At 46.8% G+C, this 20622-nt stretch overlaps 2 protein-coding genes across 3 annotated transcripts; one reads left to right on the top strand and one right to left on the bottom strand.

The window, feature by feature from the left end:
- Positions 1–407: 407 nt before the first annotated feature.
- Positions 408–18325, top strand: MYO19 (myosin XIX). 2 transcript variants are annotated; one of them, XM_071765122.1, is made up of 25 exons: positions 408–616; positions 1999–2088; positions 3116–3260; positions 3937–4085; positions 4320–4433; positions 5206–5338; positions 5506–5575; positions 5938–6040; positions 6237–6333; positions 6794–6870; positions 7201–7291; positions 7911–8082; positions 8179–8252; positions 8350–8471; positions 10021–10134; positions 10516–10692; positions 10934–11080; positions 11552–11659; positions 12406–12476; positions 13362–13471; positions 15358–15521; positions 16164–16293; positions 16483–16568; positions 16926–17234; positions 17494–18325. In XM_071765122.1, the coding sequence occupies exons 2-25, from the start codon at positions 2077–2079 to the stop codon at positions 17620–17622; spliced, it is 2904 nt and encodes a 967-aa protein (XP_071621223.1). In that variant the 5' UTR covers positions 408–616; positions 1999–2076; the 3' UTR covers positions 17623–18325. The 2 variants fall into 2 exon arrangements, 1 of the variants encoding a protein (XP_071621223.1); XR_011730082.1 differs by lacking the exons at positions 16164–16293; positions 16483–16568; positions 16926–17234; positions 17494–18325 and adding an exon at positions 13887–13995 and having other exon boundaries at positions 15358–15388.
- A 52-nt stretch (positions 18326–18377) lies between these two features.
- On the bottom strand, positions 18378–20247 carry ZNHIT3 (zinc finger HIT-type containing 3). The gene is made up of 5 exons (XM_071765153.1): positions 19819–20247; positions 19670–19701; positions 19516–19593; positions 19353–19433; positions 18378–18871 (listed from the first exon to the last, which is right to left on the bottom strand). The coding sequence occupies exons 1-5, from the start codon at positions 19896–19898 to the stop codon at positions 18681–18683; spliced, it is 462 nt and encodes a 153-aa protein (XP_071621254.1). The 5' UTR covers positions 19899–20247; the 3' UTR covers positions 18378–18680.
- Between the last annotated feature and the right edge of the window lie 375 nt (positions 20248–20622).

Below are 20622 nucleotides of genomic sequence, written 5' to 3'. Positions count from 1 at the left end.
CGCTAATGAGGGTCCCGCAGCCGCCAGCTCCCCGGTTGCCATGGAAACGCCTTTCCCCGCAGCCCAGCCGGGCTCTGCTCTCTGCCCGGGGGACCTGTTTCGAGAGAGTCTGTTCGATGTTAAAATCATTCATTAGTCAAAGTTGCAGCTTCCTTTCCATAGCCCGCGGTGCCGGTAGCGCCAGGACCGGGTTCGGTACCCGAACTCGCTCTCCCGGCCCGGGCAGCCGCTCCTAGGGCAATCCCAACCCTCCGCGGCGCGGTACCGGGAGGAAAAAACCCGCATTCCAACGCTGCCGTCCCCTGCGGTGTCTCCGGAGGTCCCTGGTGCCGGTTAAGTGCTGACTCCGGCGGTACCGGACCCGCCGAACCCGGGAAGGCTCACGGCCCGGGGCGAAACCGCCGCAGGTAAACACCTCCCCGCTCCCCGCCCGCACTTTCGCCAGCGCGGGAAGCACTTTGCGCTTCCGGAGCGGCCGATTCGTCACCGCTTTCCTCAGACCCCGCCTCAGCCTCCGCCTCCTCCGTCCCGGCCCGCGCTTCCCGAGCGCTTCCCAAGAGCTTCCCACACGCCTCCCGGGCGCTTCCCGAGCGCTTGCCCTCTGTCCCGGCCCGCGGTGAGTGTGTTCTCCCCTGCCCAGTTCTGCCCTGCCCTTGCCCGGGCACAGCGCGGGGATCGCCCGCCCGCCACCCCCGTGAGGGAGCTGCTTCCCCGGAGCGACCTTGGGGCCCGGAGAAGGCCGGGTGTGCCCTGGCTGCAGCCCCGGGGACTGAGGGAAGCTCTGTCCGCTGGGGAGGAGGTGGGACCGGGCACAAAGAAGTCTCCTGGCAGCTGTCAGCAGCTCCGCGGGAGGCAGAGAGGGGTTTGGGGGGGCTGTGTGTGCAGGGAGAGCGGTGCTTCAGCTCCTGGGGTGTGGGTGTGAGGAGAGTGGAATGGGGGGGAGAGAGAAAAGGGAAGAGGGAGGAGGGAAAAGGGAGGAGAAAAGGGTGTAGAGAGGAGAGAAGAGAAGAGAAGAGAAGAGAAAGAAAAGGAAAAAGAGAAGAGAGAAGAGGAAAAAAGAAAAGGGAAAAGGGAATGGAGAAAAGGGAAAAGAGAAGAGAAAAAGGAAAAGACATGAGAGAAAAGGAAAAAGAGAAGAGAAGAGAAAAAAAAAAGGGAAAAGGGAAAGGAGAAGAGAAAAGGGAGAAAAGGGAAAAGAAGAGAAAAAGGAAAAGACATGAGAGAAGAGAAAAATGAAAAGAGAAAAAAGGGAAAAGGGAAAGGAGAAGAGAAAAAGGAAAAGAGAGAAGAGAAAAGGAAAAAGAAGAGAGAAGAGAAAAAAAGAAAAGGGAAAAGGGAAAGGAGAAGAGAAAAAGGAAAAGAGAGAAGAGAAAAGGAAAAAGAAGAGAGAAGAGAAAAAAAGAAAAGGGAAAAGGGAAAGAAGAAGAGAAAAAGGAAAAGTGATGAGAGAAGAGAGAAAAGGGAGAGAAGAGAAAAGATAAGGGGAAGGGAAGGACAGGGAAAGGAAGGGAAGGCAAGGGCAGGGCAGGGGTAACAGCAGAAGAGGTAACAGCAGAAAGAGGAGAGGATTCTTCCTGGCTGTGTGACTGGATTCATCACAGGAATGCCAAGGGTGAGCCTGACTCACCTCGGGTTGGCTTCCACTGATTTTTAGAGGAAAAAGGAGGAGGACACCAAGCAAGTGTATCCTGTTTCTGTTGCAACACAAAACTCCTCCAAGTCGCTCCTTTTCCAAGCCCAAAAACTCCAGTGCTGTCAGACCCACCAACCTGTCCTAACAGGAGGAATTTAACAAAACCAATGTTGCAATCTGGTTGCAACCAAGAAGCCTTTCTTTATAATTCAAGAGAAGCAAAGTATTTTATTCCTGAAGTAAGGAAAAATACATTATTTCCTCAGAATAAGCTTCATTTACCGGGGGGGGGGAGAGAAGGGTGTATGACTGTTACTCTGATAGCACAAGCAGGGTGTTTAATTTTTTTATATATATATTTTAAGGGTTCTTCAGTCTGACTTGAATGAGAGACCTAAGAGTAAAGGCTTTCCCCAGCAAGTCCATCCACAGAGCTGGACAAGATGCCAAAACAGGTAAAAAGAAAACCAGGAATTGTGCATGCTAATAAAATTTTATTGCCAGAAAAGAATTCTTGGCTTGGATCCATGCAGTCAAGATTAGGTAACTCCTAATGTGTTGGTTTTTTTTTTCACCCCTACTTCATTAATTGTCTGGACCTATTTAACTGTGGCTTTGAGCTGTGTTATGCCTTCAGCTTTAACGGGGCAGGTGTTAATGCATGGAGCAACCACATCCCTGAGGGTAATTTCCCAGTAAAATTAATGGACACATGCACTGTGCAGTGCAAATATCAAAGGGGTTGTGCTGTGAAAGGGTTTTTCTTTTGGCTAAGCCACCACCACCTCAGCTGGGGTGATGCTGACCTTTTTGTTTTTTTCCTTTCCTGTGTAAAATTTTGTATTACTGGAAATGAGCTGCTTATGCTGTCTGCAAAAGATCATCACACTCCTAAGTGTACTCATTATTGTAGCTTTCATTTTTGTAAGAAGTGTGCTAATGGGGTTTTGCAGAATGTTTATTATGTTTCTATTAATGAGCATAGCATAATGAGCATTCTCAGGTAGTGAGAATGCTGCTCACTGAAATTAACACTTTTTCTGTATTACCAAGGTGATGCTGCTCACTGACTTGGTTACCTTGTAAAGAATTGCAGATTTATGCTACTAGACACAAATTCATAGGGTTACTCTGAAGGAATTTCTGTTAAGGAGAAGGGAAATATTCAGAAAGCAAAAATCAGGACTTATGTATTTTCCCCATTTTCATTTTCCCTCACAGCCCCTCTCCCTTTTCCTCCAGAAATGACAAAGAGGACCTGAAACCTCTTTTCTGGCTAAGTTTTCCATTACGTTTGTACAACAAGTGTGTCCTTCCAACTCGTGTCAAGGACATGGGAGCCCAGAGGCTCAGATTTAAATACTCCAGTGATTCAGAGGGGACAAATCCTCACCTGATGCACCCCAGCTCTTAGAACACCACTGCTTCTCTCCCCTGGCTGCAGTGTGTGCTTTTGGTGAGCTGATCTCTCCTGCTTTTCAGGAAAATGGAGAAAAAGAAGAGTCTGTCATCCAGAATGATCTCAGTGAATCACTGGAAGAAGAAGTCAGAGCATTCCTCAGGGATGAAGAGAAACTTCACCTTTTTGATGACCTCACAAAAGTTAATCCAGTGACAACTGCAACAGGTAGGCAGCCAGCCAGGGCAGCAGCTCCTGAGGAGGCACTTGCCCTGGTGGCTACTGGCATATGGTAGTTACTGCTGTCATCACATTAACAGTGTCATGTATACAGTAATTAAAATTCAAAACCTATTAAATCCTGTTCAATCCTTAGCAAGTCTTATTTGGCTTGGTCGAAATGAATATTTAAAAGAAATACTTTAATTTTAGCCATGCTGATCTCTGGGCATTTCCATTGTTGGTTTTGGTAGCCAGAGCTGATGGTTACTGAGGGACTCCTGCATGGCTCTGACTTAGATTCAAAATATGTCCATGAAATTGGATTGGAAAAGTAAATTCCTCAAATTTTTAAAGATGTTCCAGCTAAGAGAAGCCAAGGCCTGTTCCTGCTGCAGACAGGGAGTTCTTGCCTCTCTTGTTCTGCAGGTGAACAGATTTTCTTCCCAGGACTGACAGTGTGAAACCTGAGGATGTATTGAATGGAACAGTCAGCAGATCCCTTAAGATTTTCAAAATTAAGAGCAACTCCTCAAGACATTGTTATGTGTAGTAGCCCCACAGCACTCTCTTGATCACCTCATTCTCTGTTAAACCTAATAGGTAACAAAGCTGAAGATTTATGTTACAAACAGGAAGAGTCAGAATCACTTTTCCCAAGGTGCTAACAGGTTGTGTCTTTCAGTTCTGAAATGTCTTCAAGCAAGATATGCAGCAAACTTGTTTTATACAAATGCTGGCTGCAGCCTGGTGGCTTTAAATCCTTTTCAGCCTATCTCCTGCCTCTACTCACCTGAGCTTATGAGAGATTATCACCTTGCACTTCACCCTCAGGTAATCCTTATGTTTGAAGTACCTGTCCTTCCACAGAACCCAGGTGTCCAGTTCTTCAAAATCCATATTAACAAAATAATCCTAAAGGACAACACTCATTTTTAATTAAATATGAGTTCTGTTCAAAGAGCAGTAGTGCTTTCAGATAAATGTGAGAAGACCTTTGCTGTCCACTGCTGCTGAACTCTGTAATTATTATCTGTCTGAAATATGAATCTTCTCTTTTACTGCCAGGATTTAAAACCTCACATCTTTGCAGTGGCTGAACAAACCTACAGAAACATCCACAGCCAGATAGACCCCACAAACCAGTCTATAATTGTTAGTGGAGAAAGTGGTGCTGGGAAGGTAAGGAGAGATTTTGCTGTCATTAAGTTTTGAGATTTAATGGTGATCTCCAGTGCCTGGGATCTCAGTGGAAAAGCAAAGAGGAATTAAAAACCCACTTCTGGCTCATGTGGCCACTCTGCTCCAGCACAGCTCTCCTGAAATACGTGTAAAGCATCAAGTGATTGCTGCAGTCAAGCAGACTCTGCTGAACAGAGCTGCTCTGCAGGTGACATCTGGAATTTCTGGGAGGGATGGGTTTGAATCATTCAGCAGGAATTGGACTGGAATTAACATCTCAGCTTAGTCTGACAGGGAGTGAGTGTGGAGCTCAGCATTCCCTGTGGGATACATAGAGGCAACAGAAGAGTTCAGTTCCTACCCTAGGCCTTTTTGGAATGGGTCATCCTTGTTCAGCAAGATACTGAGGATGCCTTTAAGCCTGAGAACAAAATCATTTGCTGAATGTTAACAACTCCAAGTCCATTTATATTCAGTTGACCTTATGATATTGGCTGTGGAGTCTCACTGAGCTTCCTGGTGGCTGCATCCTGGTCAGGCTGCTTTTCAGCAGAGCACCCCCACTGCAGTAGCATTTAAAGATGTGTCTGTGGCATGTAAACAGAAAAATTCAGAAAATTCCCCCTGCACTGGAGCTATAAAGCTGACAGGGTGACTCTGCTCAGCATCCTGGCCAGCTGATGTGTCTGCAGAAGCTGCTGCTGTTCCACTGACTGCCACAACTAATCAAGTGGGGAAAACAAAGACCTATTGTCAAGCCTCTCTCTTGCAGACCTGGACATCTCGCTGCCTTATGAAATTTTATGCTTCTGTTGCTGCTCCAGTGATCTCTCCAAAAGGCAATGGAGCTGTGGAGAGGATAGAGAAGAGAGTGCTGGATTCCAACCCTGTCATGGAAGCATTTGGTAAACGGGGGGTTTTTAATAGCAAGGAGAAGTAGTGACAACTGTGGGAATTTTCTTTGCTGACACACAAGTCCAGGAGCTCTCCTTAAAAGAAAACCTCTCCAAATACTGGAGCTGTTTATAAATATCTGTGTGTGGAGCCATGGTGATGGTGCTGTGTCCCACAGGAAATGCCTGCACCCTGAGGAACAACAACAGCAGCCGCTTTGGGAAGTACATCCAGCTCCAGCTGGACAGGTAAGAAGTGCCATGGGAAAACCTTGCCTATTCCCTCTGAGTTCTTACAAACCTATTTCTGAAGTCTACCACAGAATATTTTACCTGTCATTAGAAGGTATTTTGGTTTGCTGGCAGCTTACATTATTGTTACATCTTTGTATTTCTCCTGCATGCTCTCAGCCTGATGTGTAAAAGAGAGCAATGGGAAACCAGAGATGCAGTTGAGAACTCTGATTAAAATACAACATTAAACTTGCACAAAACTGAAGGGAAACTGCCAAGCATTCATAGTCAGTTGGTATCATAACAACACGACACCTCTGTCAGATTCTGTGAGGAAGTTTTGTTGAAATCTTTGCTTTTTTTCCCTTCCCTTCTAGATTCCACCATCTGCGTAGTGCTTCCATTCAGACTTTCCTTTTGGAGAAGACCAGAGTTGCCTATCAGGCCCCCAATGAAAGAAACTTCCATATTTTTTATCAGGTTTGCCTTCAGTTAATTTTGCTGGATATTTCTGACAAACAGTGGGGACGAAACCACCAGATTTAGCACAGTTACAGCTTTTAATATTTAAGTTTTCCTGTCTGCCATGCTTCCACAATTAAATCATGCTCCCAGTGCATTATTCTTCACTGCTGTGAGTTGTGAATTCAGTTGTTACCTTGTTCTCTGTCTCCAGATCACAAAAGGTGCCACTGCTGAGGAGAGGCTGGAGTGGAACCTCCCAGATGGGGCTGACTACCGCTGGCTGCCAAATTCTGAAAGAGATTTAGATGGTAAAGATTAATTAGTCTGACAAACTGCCCCTCAATAACAGCTGGAAGGAAGTCAGGCAGAAATGGGTCTGCCCTGGTAAATCCCATACCCAGGTTGGTCAGCCAGCAGCAGACATTTTACAAAACCACCTGCACTGATGTAATTTTTTTTCAGTTGAGTTTCCACTAGGGTGAAAGCAGTGGTTTCTGACTTAGGGAATTTGCATCTCTCTCTGTGTCTTTGTTTAAAAATTTCCTGCTCTTGGGATGTTCTTTAGCAACTTGCTGCCTAACTTCAGAGCCCCACAGGGCTCAGTCAATGACTTGGTTCTCCAGCTTGTAGTCTGGGATCTACCAAAAAACCATTTGGCTCCCTTGCTCTCCTTTGGCAATGCTAAATTGGTGGTGTTGTGGTGTCCTGCTTGCCTGTGGCTGTGTGCATGGCTTTTTTTTTTTAAACAGCACCTGTTTGGCTTTTCAGAGGACTGCTTCGAGGTGACCAGAGATGCAATGTTTCACTTGGGCATTGACAGCTCCACGCAGAACAATATTTTCAAGGTCAGACACAAAGCACGGTCACCCTGGGGCTGCTCCTGCTGTTTGGAATGTTGTTGCAGTGTGGGATTGCTGCAGAAGTAAATCTGTATCAAGGGACAGAGAGTGGGGGGTTTGGTACTCCTGACTGGGGGGCCTGCAGTTACACACCAGGCTGCAAAGCTGGCAGCTGGGAGCTTTAGGAATTAAAGTAGAAGCTTGGAATCTACTTGGTTTTGGTTTTGAGCAGAAATGTTTTGCCTTGTCCTGCTGGTGTGGTTAAGGGAAAGCTGAGGATACTGCCTGGGACTGGAGCTCTGTTTTAGGAAACTTCAAGGAGTGATTTTATTTCAGGTACTGTCAGGCCTTCTCCATCTTGGGAACATGGAGTTCTCTAATCCAGTGGATGAATCTCAGCCTTGTGAACTAGAAGACAAAGCCAAAGGTGAGGCAACAAGCACCTCATGCTCTAGAGTCTTGGTGCAGGTACCTAATAGAAAGGATTTCTACACTTTTCTGCTTGACAGGAGACTATCAAGGTACAAATTTAACCACGGTTTTGTTCAGTACTTCCAACAAATGCTCCCTTGCTCTGAGAGACAATATCCATCCTATATGGGTACACAGTATCCTCATTCCTCTAATGAAGGGATTACATTTTTTACCATCCCAAAAATCTGTGTTTTTTTCCTGGTCATGGCTGCTTGACATTCTCTGCCTGGATTACAGGTCTCTGCTCAAAAAACAGATGTGCAGACATAGCTAGAAAGTAGTCTCTAAAATGCCTGCTTTGGCAAACTTCAGGCTCAGTGTTGTTTCATTTGAAGGAGAGTACCTGCAGTTCTCAGGGGACTGCAGATCCAAATTAAGAGGCTGTTCTTGTAAAACATTCTCCCAAATCTGGGCAAAAAAAGCTCCAAAAGCCACACTTAAGTTGGTGACTTTATGGAAGTGTCATTTTTCTTTTATCATCTCTGGACCTTCCATAACTTCGCAGGGGCTGCACTCAGCTGATGCTCCAGATAACCTTGCAGTGTTGTTTGGTTTTTTTTTCCCTGAACAAGATTTTGTGAAGACCACTGGAGATTTGCTGAAGATACCTGTTGAGGAACTACTGGAATCCTTAAGAATTCGTACAATAACTGCTGGAAAACAACAACAAGTCTTCAAGAAGCCATGTTCCAGGGCTGAGTGTGAGACCAGGAGGGACTGCCTGGCCAAAGTCATCTATGCTAAGTAAGGACACAGGCAGCTCTGCTAATCCATGGGAGGGAATAGGGAGGCCAGAGGGATTTATTTATTTTCCCTGGCTTTCTTCTTGTTTCCCTGCAGGCTGTTTGAATGGCTTGTTTTGGTGATAAATGAAAGCATCTATGGAGATCCATCAGTCTGGACCAGCTTCATAGGTATGGCTCACCCATCCCTGGGTTTAACTGAGGAAATTTAAGTCCCCTGAGTTGCTCCTAGACCAAAGGGCACACTGTCCTCTTGTGTTCCTCTCAGGGTTGTTGGATGTTTATGGGTTTGAAGCCTTCCCTGAAAACAACCTGGAGCAGCTTTGTATTAACTATGCCAATGAGAAACTGCAGCAGCACTTTGTAGCACACTACCTGAAGGCACAACAGGTAACACCCCACCAGGACTGAATCTTAAATATCTGATAACAGCATCTTCTGTCTTTTCAATTGTGTTTATGTGCTCCTGGTCAGATTGCAACCTGCAGTTGAGTAACTGATGCCACAGATATCAGAGGGATGTGAGTAAAGTTTGCTTTTTGAGGAGGGGAGTGTGGGGCATGAATTGTTGTGGCTGTGGAAGGAGACAGTTTTCTCTCCTTGGTACTGGAAATAAACTGTAAAATACCTGAATGGGTGGGGAGCTTCTAGGCTTGAATCTGGTGTGAAGACAGAGAGCACAGAACCTTGTAACCTGAACATGATCCCCACATGGTACGTGGGTCTTCTGCTGCAGGAGAACAGCTTCACAAACCCATTTGTCATGCTGGTACCTTTAGAGACAAAAAGACACCACCTGTCAGCTTTTATTTTTGGAGGAGGAGCTAGAGGAGTTGTGTGGTTTCACAGGAGAGGTATTTGCACCACACTAAATCCATTGCAGTCCCTTGCCCAGCTGGTCAGGCACTGCTAATTCCAGTTCATCTGAGTGCTCAGGTTGCCACAGGGTCCCTGCCAGGCCTGGGCTGCTGCTCTAAGAGATGCACTTCAGTCCTCACTGAATTCCTCCACGTGACACACACATTACCACACTGCTCTTTGCCATTAACTGGAATCTGGGATATTATTTTATGGCACATTCTGCCTCATGGCATAATTTAATCAATTTATTGAGGAGATAAGTGTCTCTGTGACTGTAATTTGTGCTTTCAGATGCCCAGTCTGTTTGTTTCCTGCTGCCTTCACCAGTAAGCCAGGGGTTAATGGTCAGGGAAAATGGAAACCAAGTTCAAGCACACAATTATTTCACTTGAAACTGATTCATGACCTCTGTTTATAGTCCCCCTCCTGCCTGCTGCCTGCCCTCTCACCTCTCTTGATCTGGCTGTGTCCCAAGCCACTTAAATGCCATTAGTGGCAGTGCTGAGCCAGCTTTTGGGAGGAGACTTCAAAATAACTGGCCAGAGCTTGTGCTTGTTAAACACTCCTGACAGTTGCTTCTGCAATTCACCAGAATTATTATTATTTTGTATTATCATACAAATTATTTCAACCACTGTCTTCACTTCCTTTCAGATCAGGTTTTGGTTCTGGTTCTGGAACACAGTGGTTGGGTTGGGGTTATGTCCCAGCCTAAGGAAGGAGTTCTGCACATTCCTTGACCTTCAGGGCAAAACCCAGCAGAGGCTTGGTGTGACTGTGGCCTCTGTTTACTCTGTAAATCAGCCCTCTCTGATAAATCTGAGGTTCCCAAATACTTAAACAAATTGTTCCAGCAGGATCTGCTGCTACAAACTCAAAAGCTACCTGGGGTAGAAAAGCCTCATTTGTTTTGTTTTTTCCTCAAGATTGCCACTGAACACGAGCTGAGCTGTGGATGAGCAGCCTGAGCCTGGGATGAACTTGTTAAACAGTGGCTGCATCAACCTGCAGAAAGGCAAACACAGTTGTTTGAACTCTGCCTTCTGCTGCAGCATAACTGTTTTCTCTCTCATTTCAGGAGGAATATGCAGCTGAAGGCCTGCACTGGTCCTTCATCAACTACCAGGACAACCAGCACTGCCTGGACCTGATAGAGGGGAATCCTCTCAGCATTTTTTCTTTGCTGAATGAGGTAAGTGTGGCTCTAAACCCCTAAGGCTTCTGCCTTCTGTCCCGTGCCACCAAAGAAACCACCAACACTAATTAGTAGGAAGCCTGTCAGTTATAAATTTTCTGCAGAGCTTATATTTCAGAATAATTGTGATGTTGTTTCTTCCTTTTTTCCTCCAGGATGTTCTGATTCAACCGTGAAGCCTCAGTTACTTGGTTTTTGGTCTTTTTTTAATTTTTTTTTTTTCCCTCGCAGTATCTCAGGGCTTGCATACTCAAAGCAACCTCAAAAGTAAAATGGTGATCATGTTAATTTGCAGTGTTAATCATGTTAATTAGCTTTTAAAGACAGTGGTTTATGGCAAATCTGAGAAGCTGCCATTCTGTCTCCCCTGTTGTGCAGGAGTGCCGCCTGAACAGATCCTCCAACCCTGACCTCTTCCAGACCAGGATTGAGAAAGCTCTGTCTAACAATCAGTGCTTAAGTCGAAACAAGTTTAGTAAGAAGCCTAACTTCATTATCTCACACTATGCTGGCAAAGTCTGCTATCAGCTGGCAGCAATGGTGGAGAAAAACAAGGTAAGTGTTTGCAGAAAAGGAGCTGTGGCACATTAGGTTTGGGAAATGTTCACCCAGACATTGTTTTCCTTTCCTGAACCTCATTAACTCCTGTAGTTAAGTTTGAAACTACAGTTTGGTTAAATCAAAGCTGGCATCAGAAGAAAGATTCCAGCTGTATATGTGGAATTTTTAGTCATTTTCCAAGGTGGGAGGATTCTGCCTAAACCCGACCACTAAGGAGTCACGTTTGTGTTTGCAGGACCCCATTCCACCAGAGCTGGTCCATGTCTTGCAGAATTCTAAGGACCCTTTGCTTCAAAAATTATTTCCTGCGACAGAAAGGAACCAAAACGACATCAAAACTCAGAGCAGAGCTGCTGTTGTTACAGTGGTGTCAAAGTTCAAGGTACATCCTAGTCAAGTGTTTGATTTCTGCTGCCACCTTCCTAATTGGATGAGAAACCAGCAGTTGGACCAAGATGAGTGAAGGTTATTAAAATGAAACAGCTGTAAAACAGAAATAGCTTCAGACTCCTGAGATTCTCTGGATTTTAACTCACTCCAATTTTACCTTTACCAGTTGGGCATCTGCTTTTTTTGAGGCTTCTTCCTACGTTTCCCTTGAGGGGTTTGCCTCAACTGATGGCCCTGCTATCATTTTGGAAACTTCCAGAATTCACCATCCACAATTTGCCAGAGGCATCCAGAGAGTGAATTCTTAGCTCGAGTTGTCTTTAGAGAAGAGCTCTCCTAATCCTGAGCCTCTAAAGCCATCCTTGCAAAAAACAAGTTCACAGTTTTTCTGGAAGACCACTGATGAGCTGAGCTGCCTGTGGAGGGGGAGTCCCTAATTAAACCTGTGTCTGGTTTTCTGCAGAGTTCCCTTGAGCATCTCCTGCAGATTCTGACCAGCACCACACCCCATTACATCCGGTGCATCAAACCCAACGCTGACTGCAAGGCCAGGACTTTTAAAAGAGAAGAGGTAATTTTTCCAAAGCCTTTCCTCACTGAGTCAGTGAGAACCTTCCTGGAGGTGGTGGGGCTCTTATGGGCTTCAGTTATGTGCAAAGCTTGTTTCACAGTTAGTTTTGAAATAGCTTTTTCTCCTTTGGAGCTTCCAAGCTAAACATTCCTTCCAGAGTCACTGAGGATGCTTGTCCAGTACAGAGCAAGCAGCCACAGAGTTCTGCCTGCTGCAGCTTCCTTGTTGCTGCATGAGACATTCCCTTTCTAGAGTGCTTCTGGGTTATTTGGGGTGCTGCCCTTCCAGCCCTTAAATGAGATGACCTGACAGCTCTGATCACACAGATATCTTCATGATGAATTCTCATAACAAAACTTTGCAGGTCTCTGGGAGCAGAGCAGCCAAAGCTCTAGAGAGACCTGGACTAGAGAGCCTCATCTGATGTAAAAACAAGCAGCTGGAGTGGTGCTGCATTCATTTTAAACACTCAGAGAATTTGTAGTTGCATGCAAGTTACATTGAAACTGGGTTTCCTTGTTCTGCTGTGTTCAGTCAGTGTGGGTGCCACAGGAGGGGACACACAAGGACTGTCCCTCTGTGCCAGCACTGCTGGGACCCTGCTCTGGCTGTCACTCAAAGCAGCAGCAGCAGCAGCTTTTCCCCTTTCTCCTCCCTCTCCAGCCCATCCCAGCTCCAGCATGGCTGTGGTGTGGCTGCTGAGAATGAGACTCTGGTCACCCAAACCATCCCCACTTCTGCCTCAGGTTCTCAGCCAGCTTCAGGCCTGTGGAATAGTTGAAGCCATCAGCATCAGTGCAGCAGGATTCCCTGTTAGGTAAGTCTGAAGTTCTGGAGCAACATCTTCCATAATCCATTTCTCCAGCAATAAATGGTTATTCAGGAAAGCTGAGATGCAGGAAATCCAAGTATTTTGTAGTCTGTTTCACACCACAAAACTACTGATTTTTTTTCTAAGCAACCTGAAGAATTCTGCTCACTGGTTGAAGTTTATTTGAGCACCTCTCTCATGTTTTGAAGACAAAAAGACCTGTCACAAATCTGGGCTGGTCTTCAGTGTTTTGGGTACTGCAGCTCAGCTCGTTCAGCAAGTGCCTGCCTGCAGTAACAGCAGAGCAACAAGTGCTGGCACAACCTGTGTTCAACACAATGGGATTCCTAAAAATACACCAAATACTACCAAAGTTTAACCCACCCCTGATCTGAGAGCTCACTGTACCTTCCCAGCCTGAGGAGCTGGGGAAAAGATGTTTTGATGTGGACTGTAGTGTACTAAAACTCAGTTTGAATGTGACTTCACAGGAAGATTTTCAGCAGTGAAGTTATAAATGGTGTTTATCTAAGAGGGCTCATCTCAGAGTTGAGCATCTCATCACAGCTGGGCTTTCCTGACCACCTTTAGAGGATGGAGGGAGCAAAGCCTGAGCTGTCACATTCTGACAGCTCAGCACTGATGGGGTGAAGCTCACAGTTACCAGAAAACAAGCACAGTTCCTGCCCAGGCTTTGTTACAACTCACTGTCTGTTGCTGGGCAAAGTCTGTATTTTTTTGCATGTTGGTGACCACAGAGGCAGCAGTCTGTTTGTGTTCCACACACTGGATCTTTGGAACCATTCTGCCATTTTTCCCCCTCAAAGGAGAGGTTATTTACCACAGAGTGAATGACTCTTGCCTGGCATTAACTGTGCACTTGTCTGTCAGGATCCCTTGCCAGAGCTTCACCGAGCGCTATGGAATTCTGAGAAAATCCAGTGGGTCCCATAAAACCAGAGTGCAGGATAAAAGCAACCACCATGCTGCTGAGAAAGCAGGTATGTTTCTGTACATCTAAATTCCTCTCCTATCAAGTCAGATTATCACTGCACCCATCTGATATCACACAGATCAGGTACAATTACTGTATTCAGCACTGGGGACACCACTATTCTCACAATATTTTTCTAATCTGCCACCAACTTGAGTTTCTCATCTGCCCAGTACTTCCATCAGGCTCTTTTTAAAAGTGCAAGGCTTTCATCTTACTGCTTCTTTTCTGTGCTCCTTTTGGGCAGAACAATTAGTTACAGAGGTGTTTGGGGCTCCCCCCGTGATAATAATTTGATTTAGAGCTAGTTCTTTAGAATAAACTTGAAAACCACTTACTTACCTTTTTGCTTATACTCCTTCTCTTTCCTTTCTTTTTTTTTTCCCCACCTGGTTTTCTTGCTGCACACGCTGACCTTCCAGCTTAACCTGGATTCTGCTGCTTCTTCTACCTTTGCAAACTCCTGCATGTGATTCTTTTCTCTAAGCAAGAGGGAGGACAGACTTTAAAAACCACAATCCAGTCTACAAGGTAACATCTTTGGTGTGAACCCCTGAAAGAAGGAGCTCATCAGGTGGTTGCTTTTAATATTTCAAGTTACTGCCACCCCCTTCTCTCTCCCAGCTGACTCCTGTCTGCACCCACTGGGATGTGGGAAGCAGGACCAGTGAGTACCAGCCTGTGTCAGATAAGGAAAATGGCTGGAAATCTGTTCACCTGTGGAAATGGAATGGAGTAACAAAGTACAGGCTGGGGAATCACTTACCCACTGGATCTTTCTCCCTGGGTTATAAAGCCATTAGCTGAAATGCTGGGTGGTGATAGGTCACTGGTCCCTTTTATCTTCAGCAGGTAACAAGCTGCAAACAGAGCAAACCAATTTCCTAAACACAGGGATAAGCTTTTGGTTCCCTTATCAGCCCAGCCCCAGGAACAGCATCATAGTCACCAGATGTCTTCCTGTAAGCAAGAATTGCTTGTATTTGTTTTCAGGACCTTAAAATGCTCTCATCTCCTTAGAAATACTTTTAGCAGCAAAGCAAACAGTATCCAGGAGGGAAAGACCATCACGTTCCAGCACTGGGCATGCAGAAACTCAGGCAGCATTGCCTTGAACAGCACAATCTCTTTCAAGGACAGGTCTGAATTAAGTGCACCTCTGTTTCCAGAGATTTTTCTGGCTAACCCGTTTGCCTCATAACGTAAAAAATTCTTCACCATGTCCCAGAAATGGTTTTAATAACCTCTTATTGCTGCAATAAACTCCTGCTTAGCTCATGTCCCTGTAGCTGCTTCTGATGCCCTGTGAAAGCTGTAGAATTGTATAGAAATTGTTTTCTGTTCCTGCATCTTTCGGTACATTCAGTCTATCCCTTGCTTTTTTTTTGTTTCCAGTAGTTTTAGCTATTTAATGCAAGAGTTTTAAGTATTTAGTCAGATTTTTTTAGGACTGAGCAGCTAGAATCTCTTGTTAATTGCTTTGCTGTTGCTTCCAAGTGTTTCCATGTAGGATGCTTTAAACAATGTGAGAACAGCTGAACCCTCTGTGTTTACTTCATTGCCTTAAATACCCAAAATGACATTTTTTAAATACCCAAACTGACATTTCTTACCCATGGAGAGGTTATAACAGAGGTGATAAGAGAGGACCCAAACTGCATCCTAGTTAAAACTCACCACACTGGTTTGCTAGTGGCCAGCACATGGTGAAAGCTCACATTTTTCACATTTTCCCTTCAGCTAGAGACAGTGATGTCTCAGCCATCACCTCCTCCCCTCTTCTTGTAGCTGTGACCCCCACCCCAGCTGTCCAAGAAGTCTCAGTGTAAAGACAATTACGTGGTCCCCATTTCCCAGTTTGGTGACACCTTCTCTTCAATCCCTCGTTCCCAGGTGGGGCTCCAGTGGTGGGTGAGGACAACACATCCCGTTCTGTTGTCCTGGAGATCCTTCAGAATGTTTTTATGGACCAAGCTGCTGCTGAGCCATCAGGGAACAGAGCAGGGACCCCTTCAGTGCACTGCGGCAAAACCAAAGTGTTCATGGGCAGCTCTGTGGTGAGAGGGCTGCTCCCTTGGCTAAGAGTTCTGGAGCATGCTTGGGTAATGGGGGTTCTGGCACAGACTGTCAGCATGCTTTAGGAGATAGGTAACTTCTGCCAGTGTGACCAGAATTGGGCATTTTCCTTCAATTTATTGAACTCAAATCAAATGTCCATCAGAATCCAGCTATCGGAAGCACTTTGTTTAATGGCATCCTTGGTGCTAACAGACAGGGAGCTGCTGCACTTCCCTCTGGTGCTGCCAGCATCCTCACAGTCCCAGTAAAGGTTTCAGCTTTCCTGAGCTTCAGCTGACAGCCGTGGCTGCTCTGTGACAGAGGTGAAGGAGCTGAAGGCACTTTTGCAGAGCTTGTGTGCTGGAGGATGTATCCATAACAGAACCCCTTCAGTGGGGTGCAAGTGTCCACTCCTCCCCACCTCCAACACTCTTTTCCCCCTCCAGATACCTCTATTTTCCTTTTACATGTTATCTAATGAGCACTAAGGAAGTGCTCTCACTGCTGGAGCCTAATCCAGCAGTCTTAAGAGAATGGAACCTGCGCGTGGTTTTCTGTCAAACACCAAGAGACTTGGGGGGAAGAGTTGTGCACAAACTCTGTCCCCGAGTGTTAACTGCAGGCTCTTACCTCCAATGCAGCTGGAGCAACTTGAAGCCAGAAGAGCAGAGGTGCTAAATGAGAAGGCATTCTGCATCCAGTGCTGCTGGAGAAGATTTAAAGAGAAGAAGGTAGCCAAGGAGAGATGGGCTGCAACTGTCATCCAGACAGGTGATCTGGTTAGGGTGTGGCTGAACACAGTATAACGAGAGACATTTCCAGTTACACCAGCTAATTAGAAGTGGCCAGAGTGGTTATGTTAATTGCACATGGAGAAAGCTGAAGGGCCATCTCTTTTTCATTGTGTGCAAGAGGTTCTGAGATTCTTTCTGCTCAGATTCCTTTCCATTCCCTCTCCAGGTGTTCGTTCCTGGTTAGCCAGGACTCGGTTCCAGAGGCTGCGCAGGGCTGTGGGTGTGATCAAGCAGGGCTGGAGGAAATGGAAAGTAAGTTCCTTGGTAGAGGAAAGCAGTGAAATTGGGTGAAAGAGGCTTTGTAGTGTTTGAGAAAGAATCTGCCTCTGTCAAGCAGCTGTGCAAAACAAGTCAAGTCTATCAAGTCTCCAGAAAAATCTTCCCAAGAGTAGAAGGATGCCAGTCTGGTACAACTGCTTCTACAGGGTGGCAGCGTAGAGACTGCCGAAGGAACTTGTTCCTCACCTTCATAAAATGGGAAAACATCCCAAAGGGTGCCCTATTCTTTAAGATGCTCTCCTTTTTTAGGCTCCTAGTTTTGAGTTTTAAATTTTTTTTCCAAGTTGTTTGGGAATCTTGTTCAAGAATATTGTTCTCTCTCTTCATCAGGCAAAAATGGCTGCGTTAGCAGCAGCAGAGTTGGATGAGGGTGAAGAAAAAGCCTTCTCCTCAGCTCCTGGAGCTCCTGTGATCCCAGCCAAAGCCCCTTGCTCTCTGGAAGCAGCGTGGCCTCTGCAGGCTGTAATTCAGTTCTGGCCTCTTGGCCTTGTCCTGGCTGCTGCTCCTGTCACTGTCATGGGACCTCGGAGAGACCTGAGCCTGCTCGGATGCCTCAGAGTGCTGCAGGAGAGCGACTGCTACAAGGTGGAAAGCTGCTCCTTTGGCTGTGGCATCACTTCCATCAGAGCTCTCCCACAGGTAGCAAACCTCTCACACTCGTGTCAGCAGCACAGTTAAGCTGCCACGAGGGCAGGAACCTCATGCTATCAAGCAGAGAAATCTGCTCTCAAGCTCCAGGCTCCCTTTTCTCTGAACTGTGTTCCTTTGGAGGTCTTCCTCTATCCTTATTCCTGTCCACTATTATCTACTAAAAGCAGTACTCAGTTTAAAGAGCAAATTACCTCAAAATCTGGCAAAAACAGCAACTGACCTCTCTCTCCCCCTCTTCTTCTTCCAGGGCTCTGTCAAATTTCACTGTAAGAAGTCTCCCCTGCATTATGCAAATGTCAGCCCTCACAGGGATGCCTATTCCATCACTGGATTTAATCAGATTTTATTGGACAGAAAAGAACTGCTTCCCACCTAGGTGTCTGCACATCCATCAGCACATCCTGGGTACTTTTTCCTTCAGGGAAGGACTGTCTGCAAGCTGCTGCTTTTAAATTACTCACCGTCCATATCTGCTGCTACCTCAGAGCTTCCCACATTGATGCATTGTACTTAACAATATAATTCAAAATCAGAATGCAAGGGGGAGCATCCCTCCTCTCACACTCATGCACAAATTAGAGGCAATACCAGTCCTACAGAACATAATTAAAATAGATCAAGTGCTTCAAGCAATACATACTTGAACTGAACACTTTTGACACTACCTGGGAGAAGCAAGAGGCTGCAAAAAGAGCAAATCAGGCAAACATTTCTGACACGTGCAGGATTCTGGTGAGGAGCTACAACCACAGTTACTCTGACTGACCACGAGGGTTCAGTAACACCCTAACTCTGCTGACTGTGACCCAGGAGGTACCTAGCAGTCAGCTGAACTAACAGCAGATGTCTCAGGGAAAAGCAAGACTGGACTCTTTGCTTTTTATCTTCAGGACCAAAACATGAACTCTCCCAATGAGTGCATTTCCAGGGCTCCCTCACCAGCACCATTCCCTCTGCCAGGCAGCCCAGGCTCTCATCAGAGGTACTTTACACCATCCCTGGTGCTTACATGGGTCTTGAAAATGTTCAGCTCTTCTCTGTATGCCACTGTTAAATAAAACTGTTAAATGCCTTCTCAAGGTGTCTGACCATGCACAACAAGGTTTAGCAAACAAAAACATTCCAGACTACTTTGGGGATTAAAACAAAGGCAAATATATTTAATATTAATTGTCACTGGGAAGTAACATTTCCCATGGTTGGCAGTATCCTGTACCAACAGAAAACAAGTCTACAGAACATCAGCTCTAATTCCTAGCATCCAGAAACCTGTCCAACACTCTGACACTGTTTACCAACTCAAAATTGATAATTAGAGCCCTGACATCCATAAGCAAAGCACGACCAAGCCTTGAGGAAACAGAATGGGCACCCTGTGGGAGGGGGTGCTGCTGAATGGAGAAAAATTCTCAAGGAAAGAATTCCCAAAGTAGCTCACTCTGGAAGAATGTTCTCCTTCTCTGGAGGTTCAACTATCCCCAAACAGCAGTCTGCAAACTCAACAAATAAAGGCTCCTGCATGTACTTCTTCATGAGGGAGCTTTTATCTTCTGCTTGATCAATTGTCAGAAGCAGCTCCCTGAGGTGTGGATTCAGGAGCAAACCTCGCAGTTCTTCTGATTCCCCTTTAAAAAAAAAAAACCAAAAATCAGCACTGATCTCAAACAGTTACAAACACAGCTGAGACCACCCTTATTTTGAAAATAAACTTTCTAATAGGCATGGAGAAAGGCCAGCAACCTGGCTGCAGTCTTAAAGGCCCTGCAATTAGGTGCTTGCCTGGGGTGAACTGCGGTGCTCCAGGAGGAACTCATGGTTTAGAACTTGAAAAGGGGAAATTCAGGTTAGACATTAGGAAGAAATATTTTAATTTGAGGGTGGTGAGACACAGGCACAGGTTGCCCAAGGCTGTCCCTTCCCTGCAAGTGTCCAGGGCCTTGTTAGATGAGGCCTTAAGCAACGTGGTCTAGGTGTGAGGTGTCCCTGCCCATGCAGGGGGTTGGAACCATTTAGTTTAAGGTCCCTTAAGGATCTTTAAGGTCTCTATGATTTTATGAACCAGGCTGCCGAACCCCACCCGTTAGACTTCTGCCTTCTCCCCCTTACCCAGCAGCTTGAGTTTCTGCAGCGGGACGCGGTCCTGCTCATCATCCGCCGTCAGGATGTCCTCCACCGACCAGGGGCTGTCTGCGGGAGCACAGCAGCGCTGCGGAGGGGTGCGGGGCTGCCCCTCGCCGCCATCCATCCCTCCCATCCCCCCGTTCCTTACCTCCCTGCTGCCGGACGGGGGAGGCCCTGTCCGCTGCCACCGCCACCACCGCACCCTGGGGCTCCGCTGCGCATCGCTCTGCGGGAACACACGGGGTTAGCAGGGGGGCAGCCCGGTTCCCCCCCGCACCCCCGCCCCGCACTCACTCACTCACCCCGGTGGGTCCTGCAGCACGGCACGGAGCAGCTGCGGGGACAGAACCAACGTTAGAAACGCCGGGACGGGTCCCGGAACCGCGCTGTCCCCCATCCCCCCGCTCCCCCACCGCCTCCCCATCCCGTCCCGCCCCGTCCCGCCCCTCACTATAGCGCGGAGCAGCGCGGACACCGGTATTTGGCCGCCCCGGCAGCCCCGCACACCCCGCACGGCCGCGGAGCCCGCATGGCGCTGCCCCGAGAGCCGAGCGCATCCACCCAGGCTGGATAATCCACGGCCGAGCGTTAGTTCGATGTCTCGGTGTCTCGGAACCTCCTCTCGACCCGGTTCGGGAGGGTTCCGGCTGTCACCCGGCTCCGGAGGTGCCCATCGGCTCGGTATTAACTGCTCCGGTTGTCAGGCAGCGGCGCGGACGAAGGGAGAGCAGGATGGAAAATATCAGGGAATAAACAGGCACCGGGCTGAGCTTCAGCCGCTGCCCCGCCGAGAGGTTCGGTTGGAGCTGCTCTGGGTTCGGCTGACACGGGTTGGGTTGGAGCTGCTCTGGGTTCGGCTGACACAGGGTCGGGTCTCTCGATAGCCCCCCGGGTTTGGGGGCTGAGGTGTGAGCAGGACACGGGGCTCAGAAGCTGAAAATGGAGCCAGAGTTACCTCGTCTGAGCGATGTTATCCCGTTAAATAATTAATTTTAATCATGTCTCGTTTAGTGCCGGCCATTTCCTTCAGTGCCTGGATTTTAATTCAAACAAAAGAAATTCCCCTAGAGTTCTTCAGCACAGCACAGCAGAGGGGGTTAGGGCAATAATCATAAACCACCAGGTATCAGGTTCATTAAGCACTTGCCTGTTTCTTACATTTCTCACACAAAACCTGCCCTTTCCTCACACCTGCTCAGGAACAGGTCAAGGAGCTCGGCTCACTCGAGCCTTTTGAAACACTGAAACAACAACA

This window comes from Heliangelus exortis, chromosome 21 (genome assembly GCF_036169615.1).
Source record: "Heliangelus exortis chromosome 21, bHelExo1.hap1, whole genome shotgun sequence".
NCBI lineage: Eukaryota > Metazoa > Chordata > Aves > Apodiformes > Trochilidae > Heliangelus > Heliangelus exortis.
This window is presented reverse-complemented; position numbering and strand designations above follow the sequence as displayed.

Excerpts from the sequence above, each read along its gene's own strand:
- MYO19 (XM_071765122.1), top strand. Across the intron at positions 6,334-6,793 it reads TTCTGAAAGAGATTTAGATG|AGGACTGCTTCGAGGTGACC; the intron begins GTAAAGATTAAT and ends TTGGCTTTTCAG. Across the intron at positions 11,660-12,405 it reads GGACTTTTAAAAGAGAAGAG|GTTCTCAGCCAGCTTCAGGC; the intron begins GTAATTTTTCCA and ends CTTCTGCCTCAG.
- ZNHIT3 (XM_071765153.1), bottom strand. The coding sequence starts at position 19,898 with ATGCGGGCTCCGCGGCCGTGCGGGGTGTGCGGGGCTGCCGGGGCGGCC. Across the intron at positions 19,702-19,818 it reads CCGCGCTGCTCCGCGCTATA|CTGCTCCGTGCCGTGCTGCA; the intron begins GTGAGGGGCGGG and ends CTGTCCCCGCAG. Across the intron at positions 18,872-19,352 it reads GCAGAAACTCAAGCTGCTGG|GGGAATCAGAAGAACTGCGA; the intron begins GTAAGGGGGAGA and ends TTTTTTTTAAAG.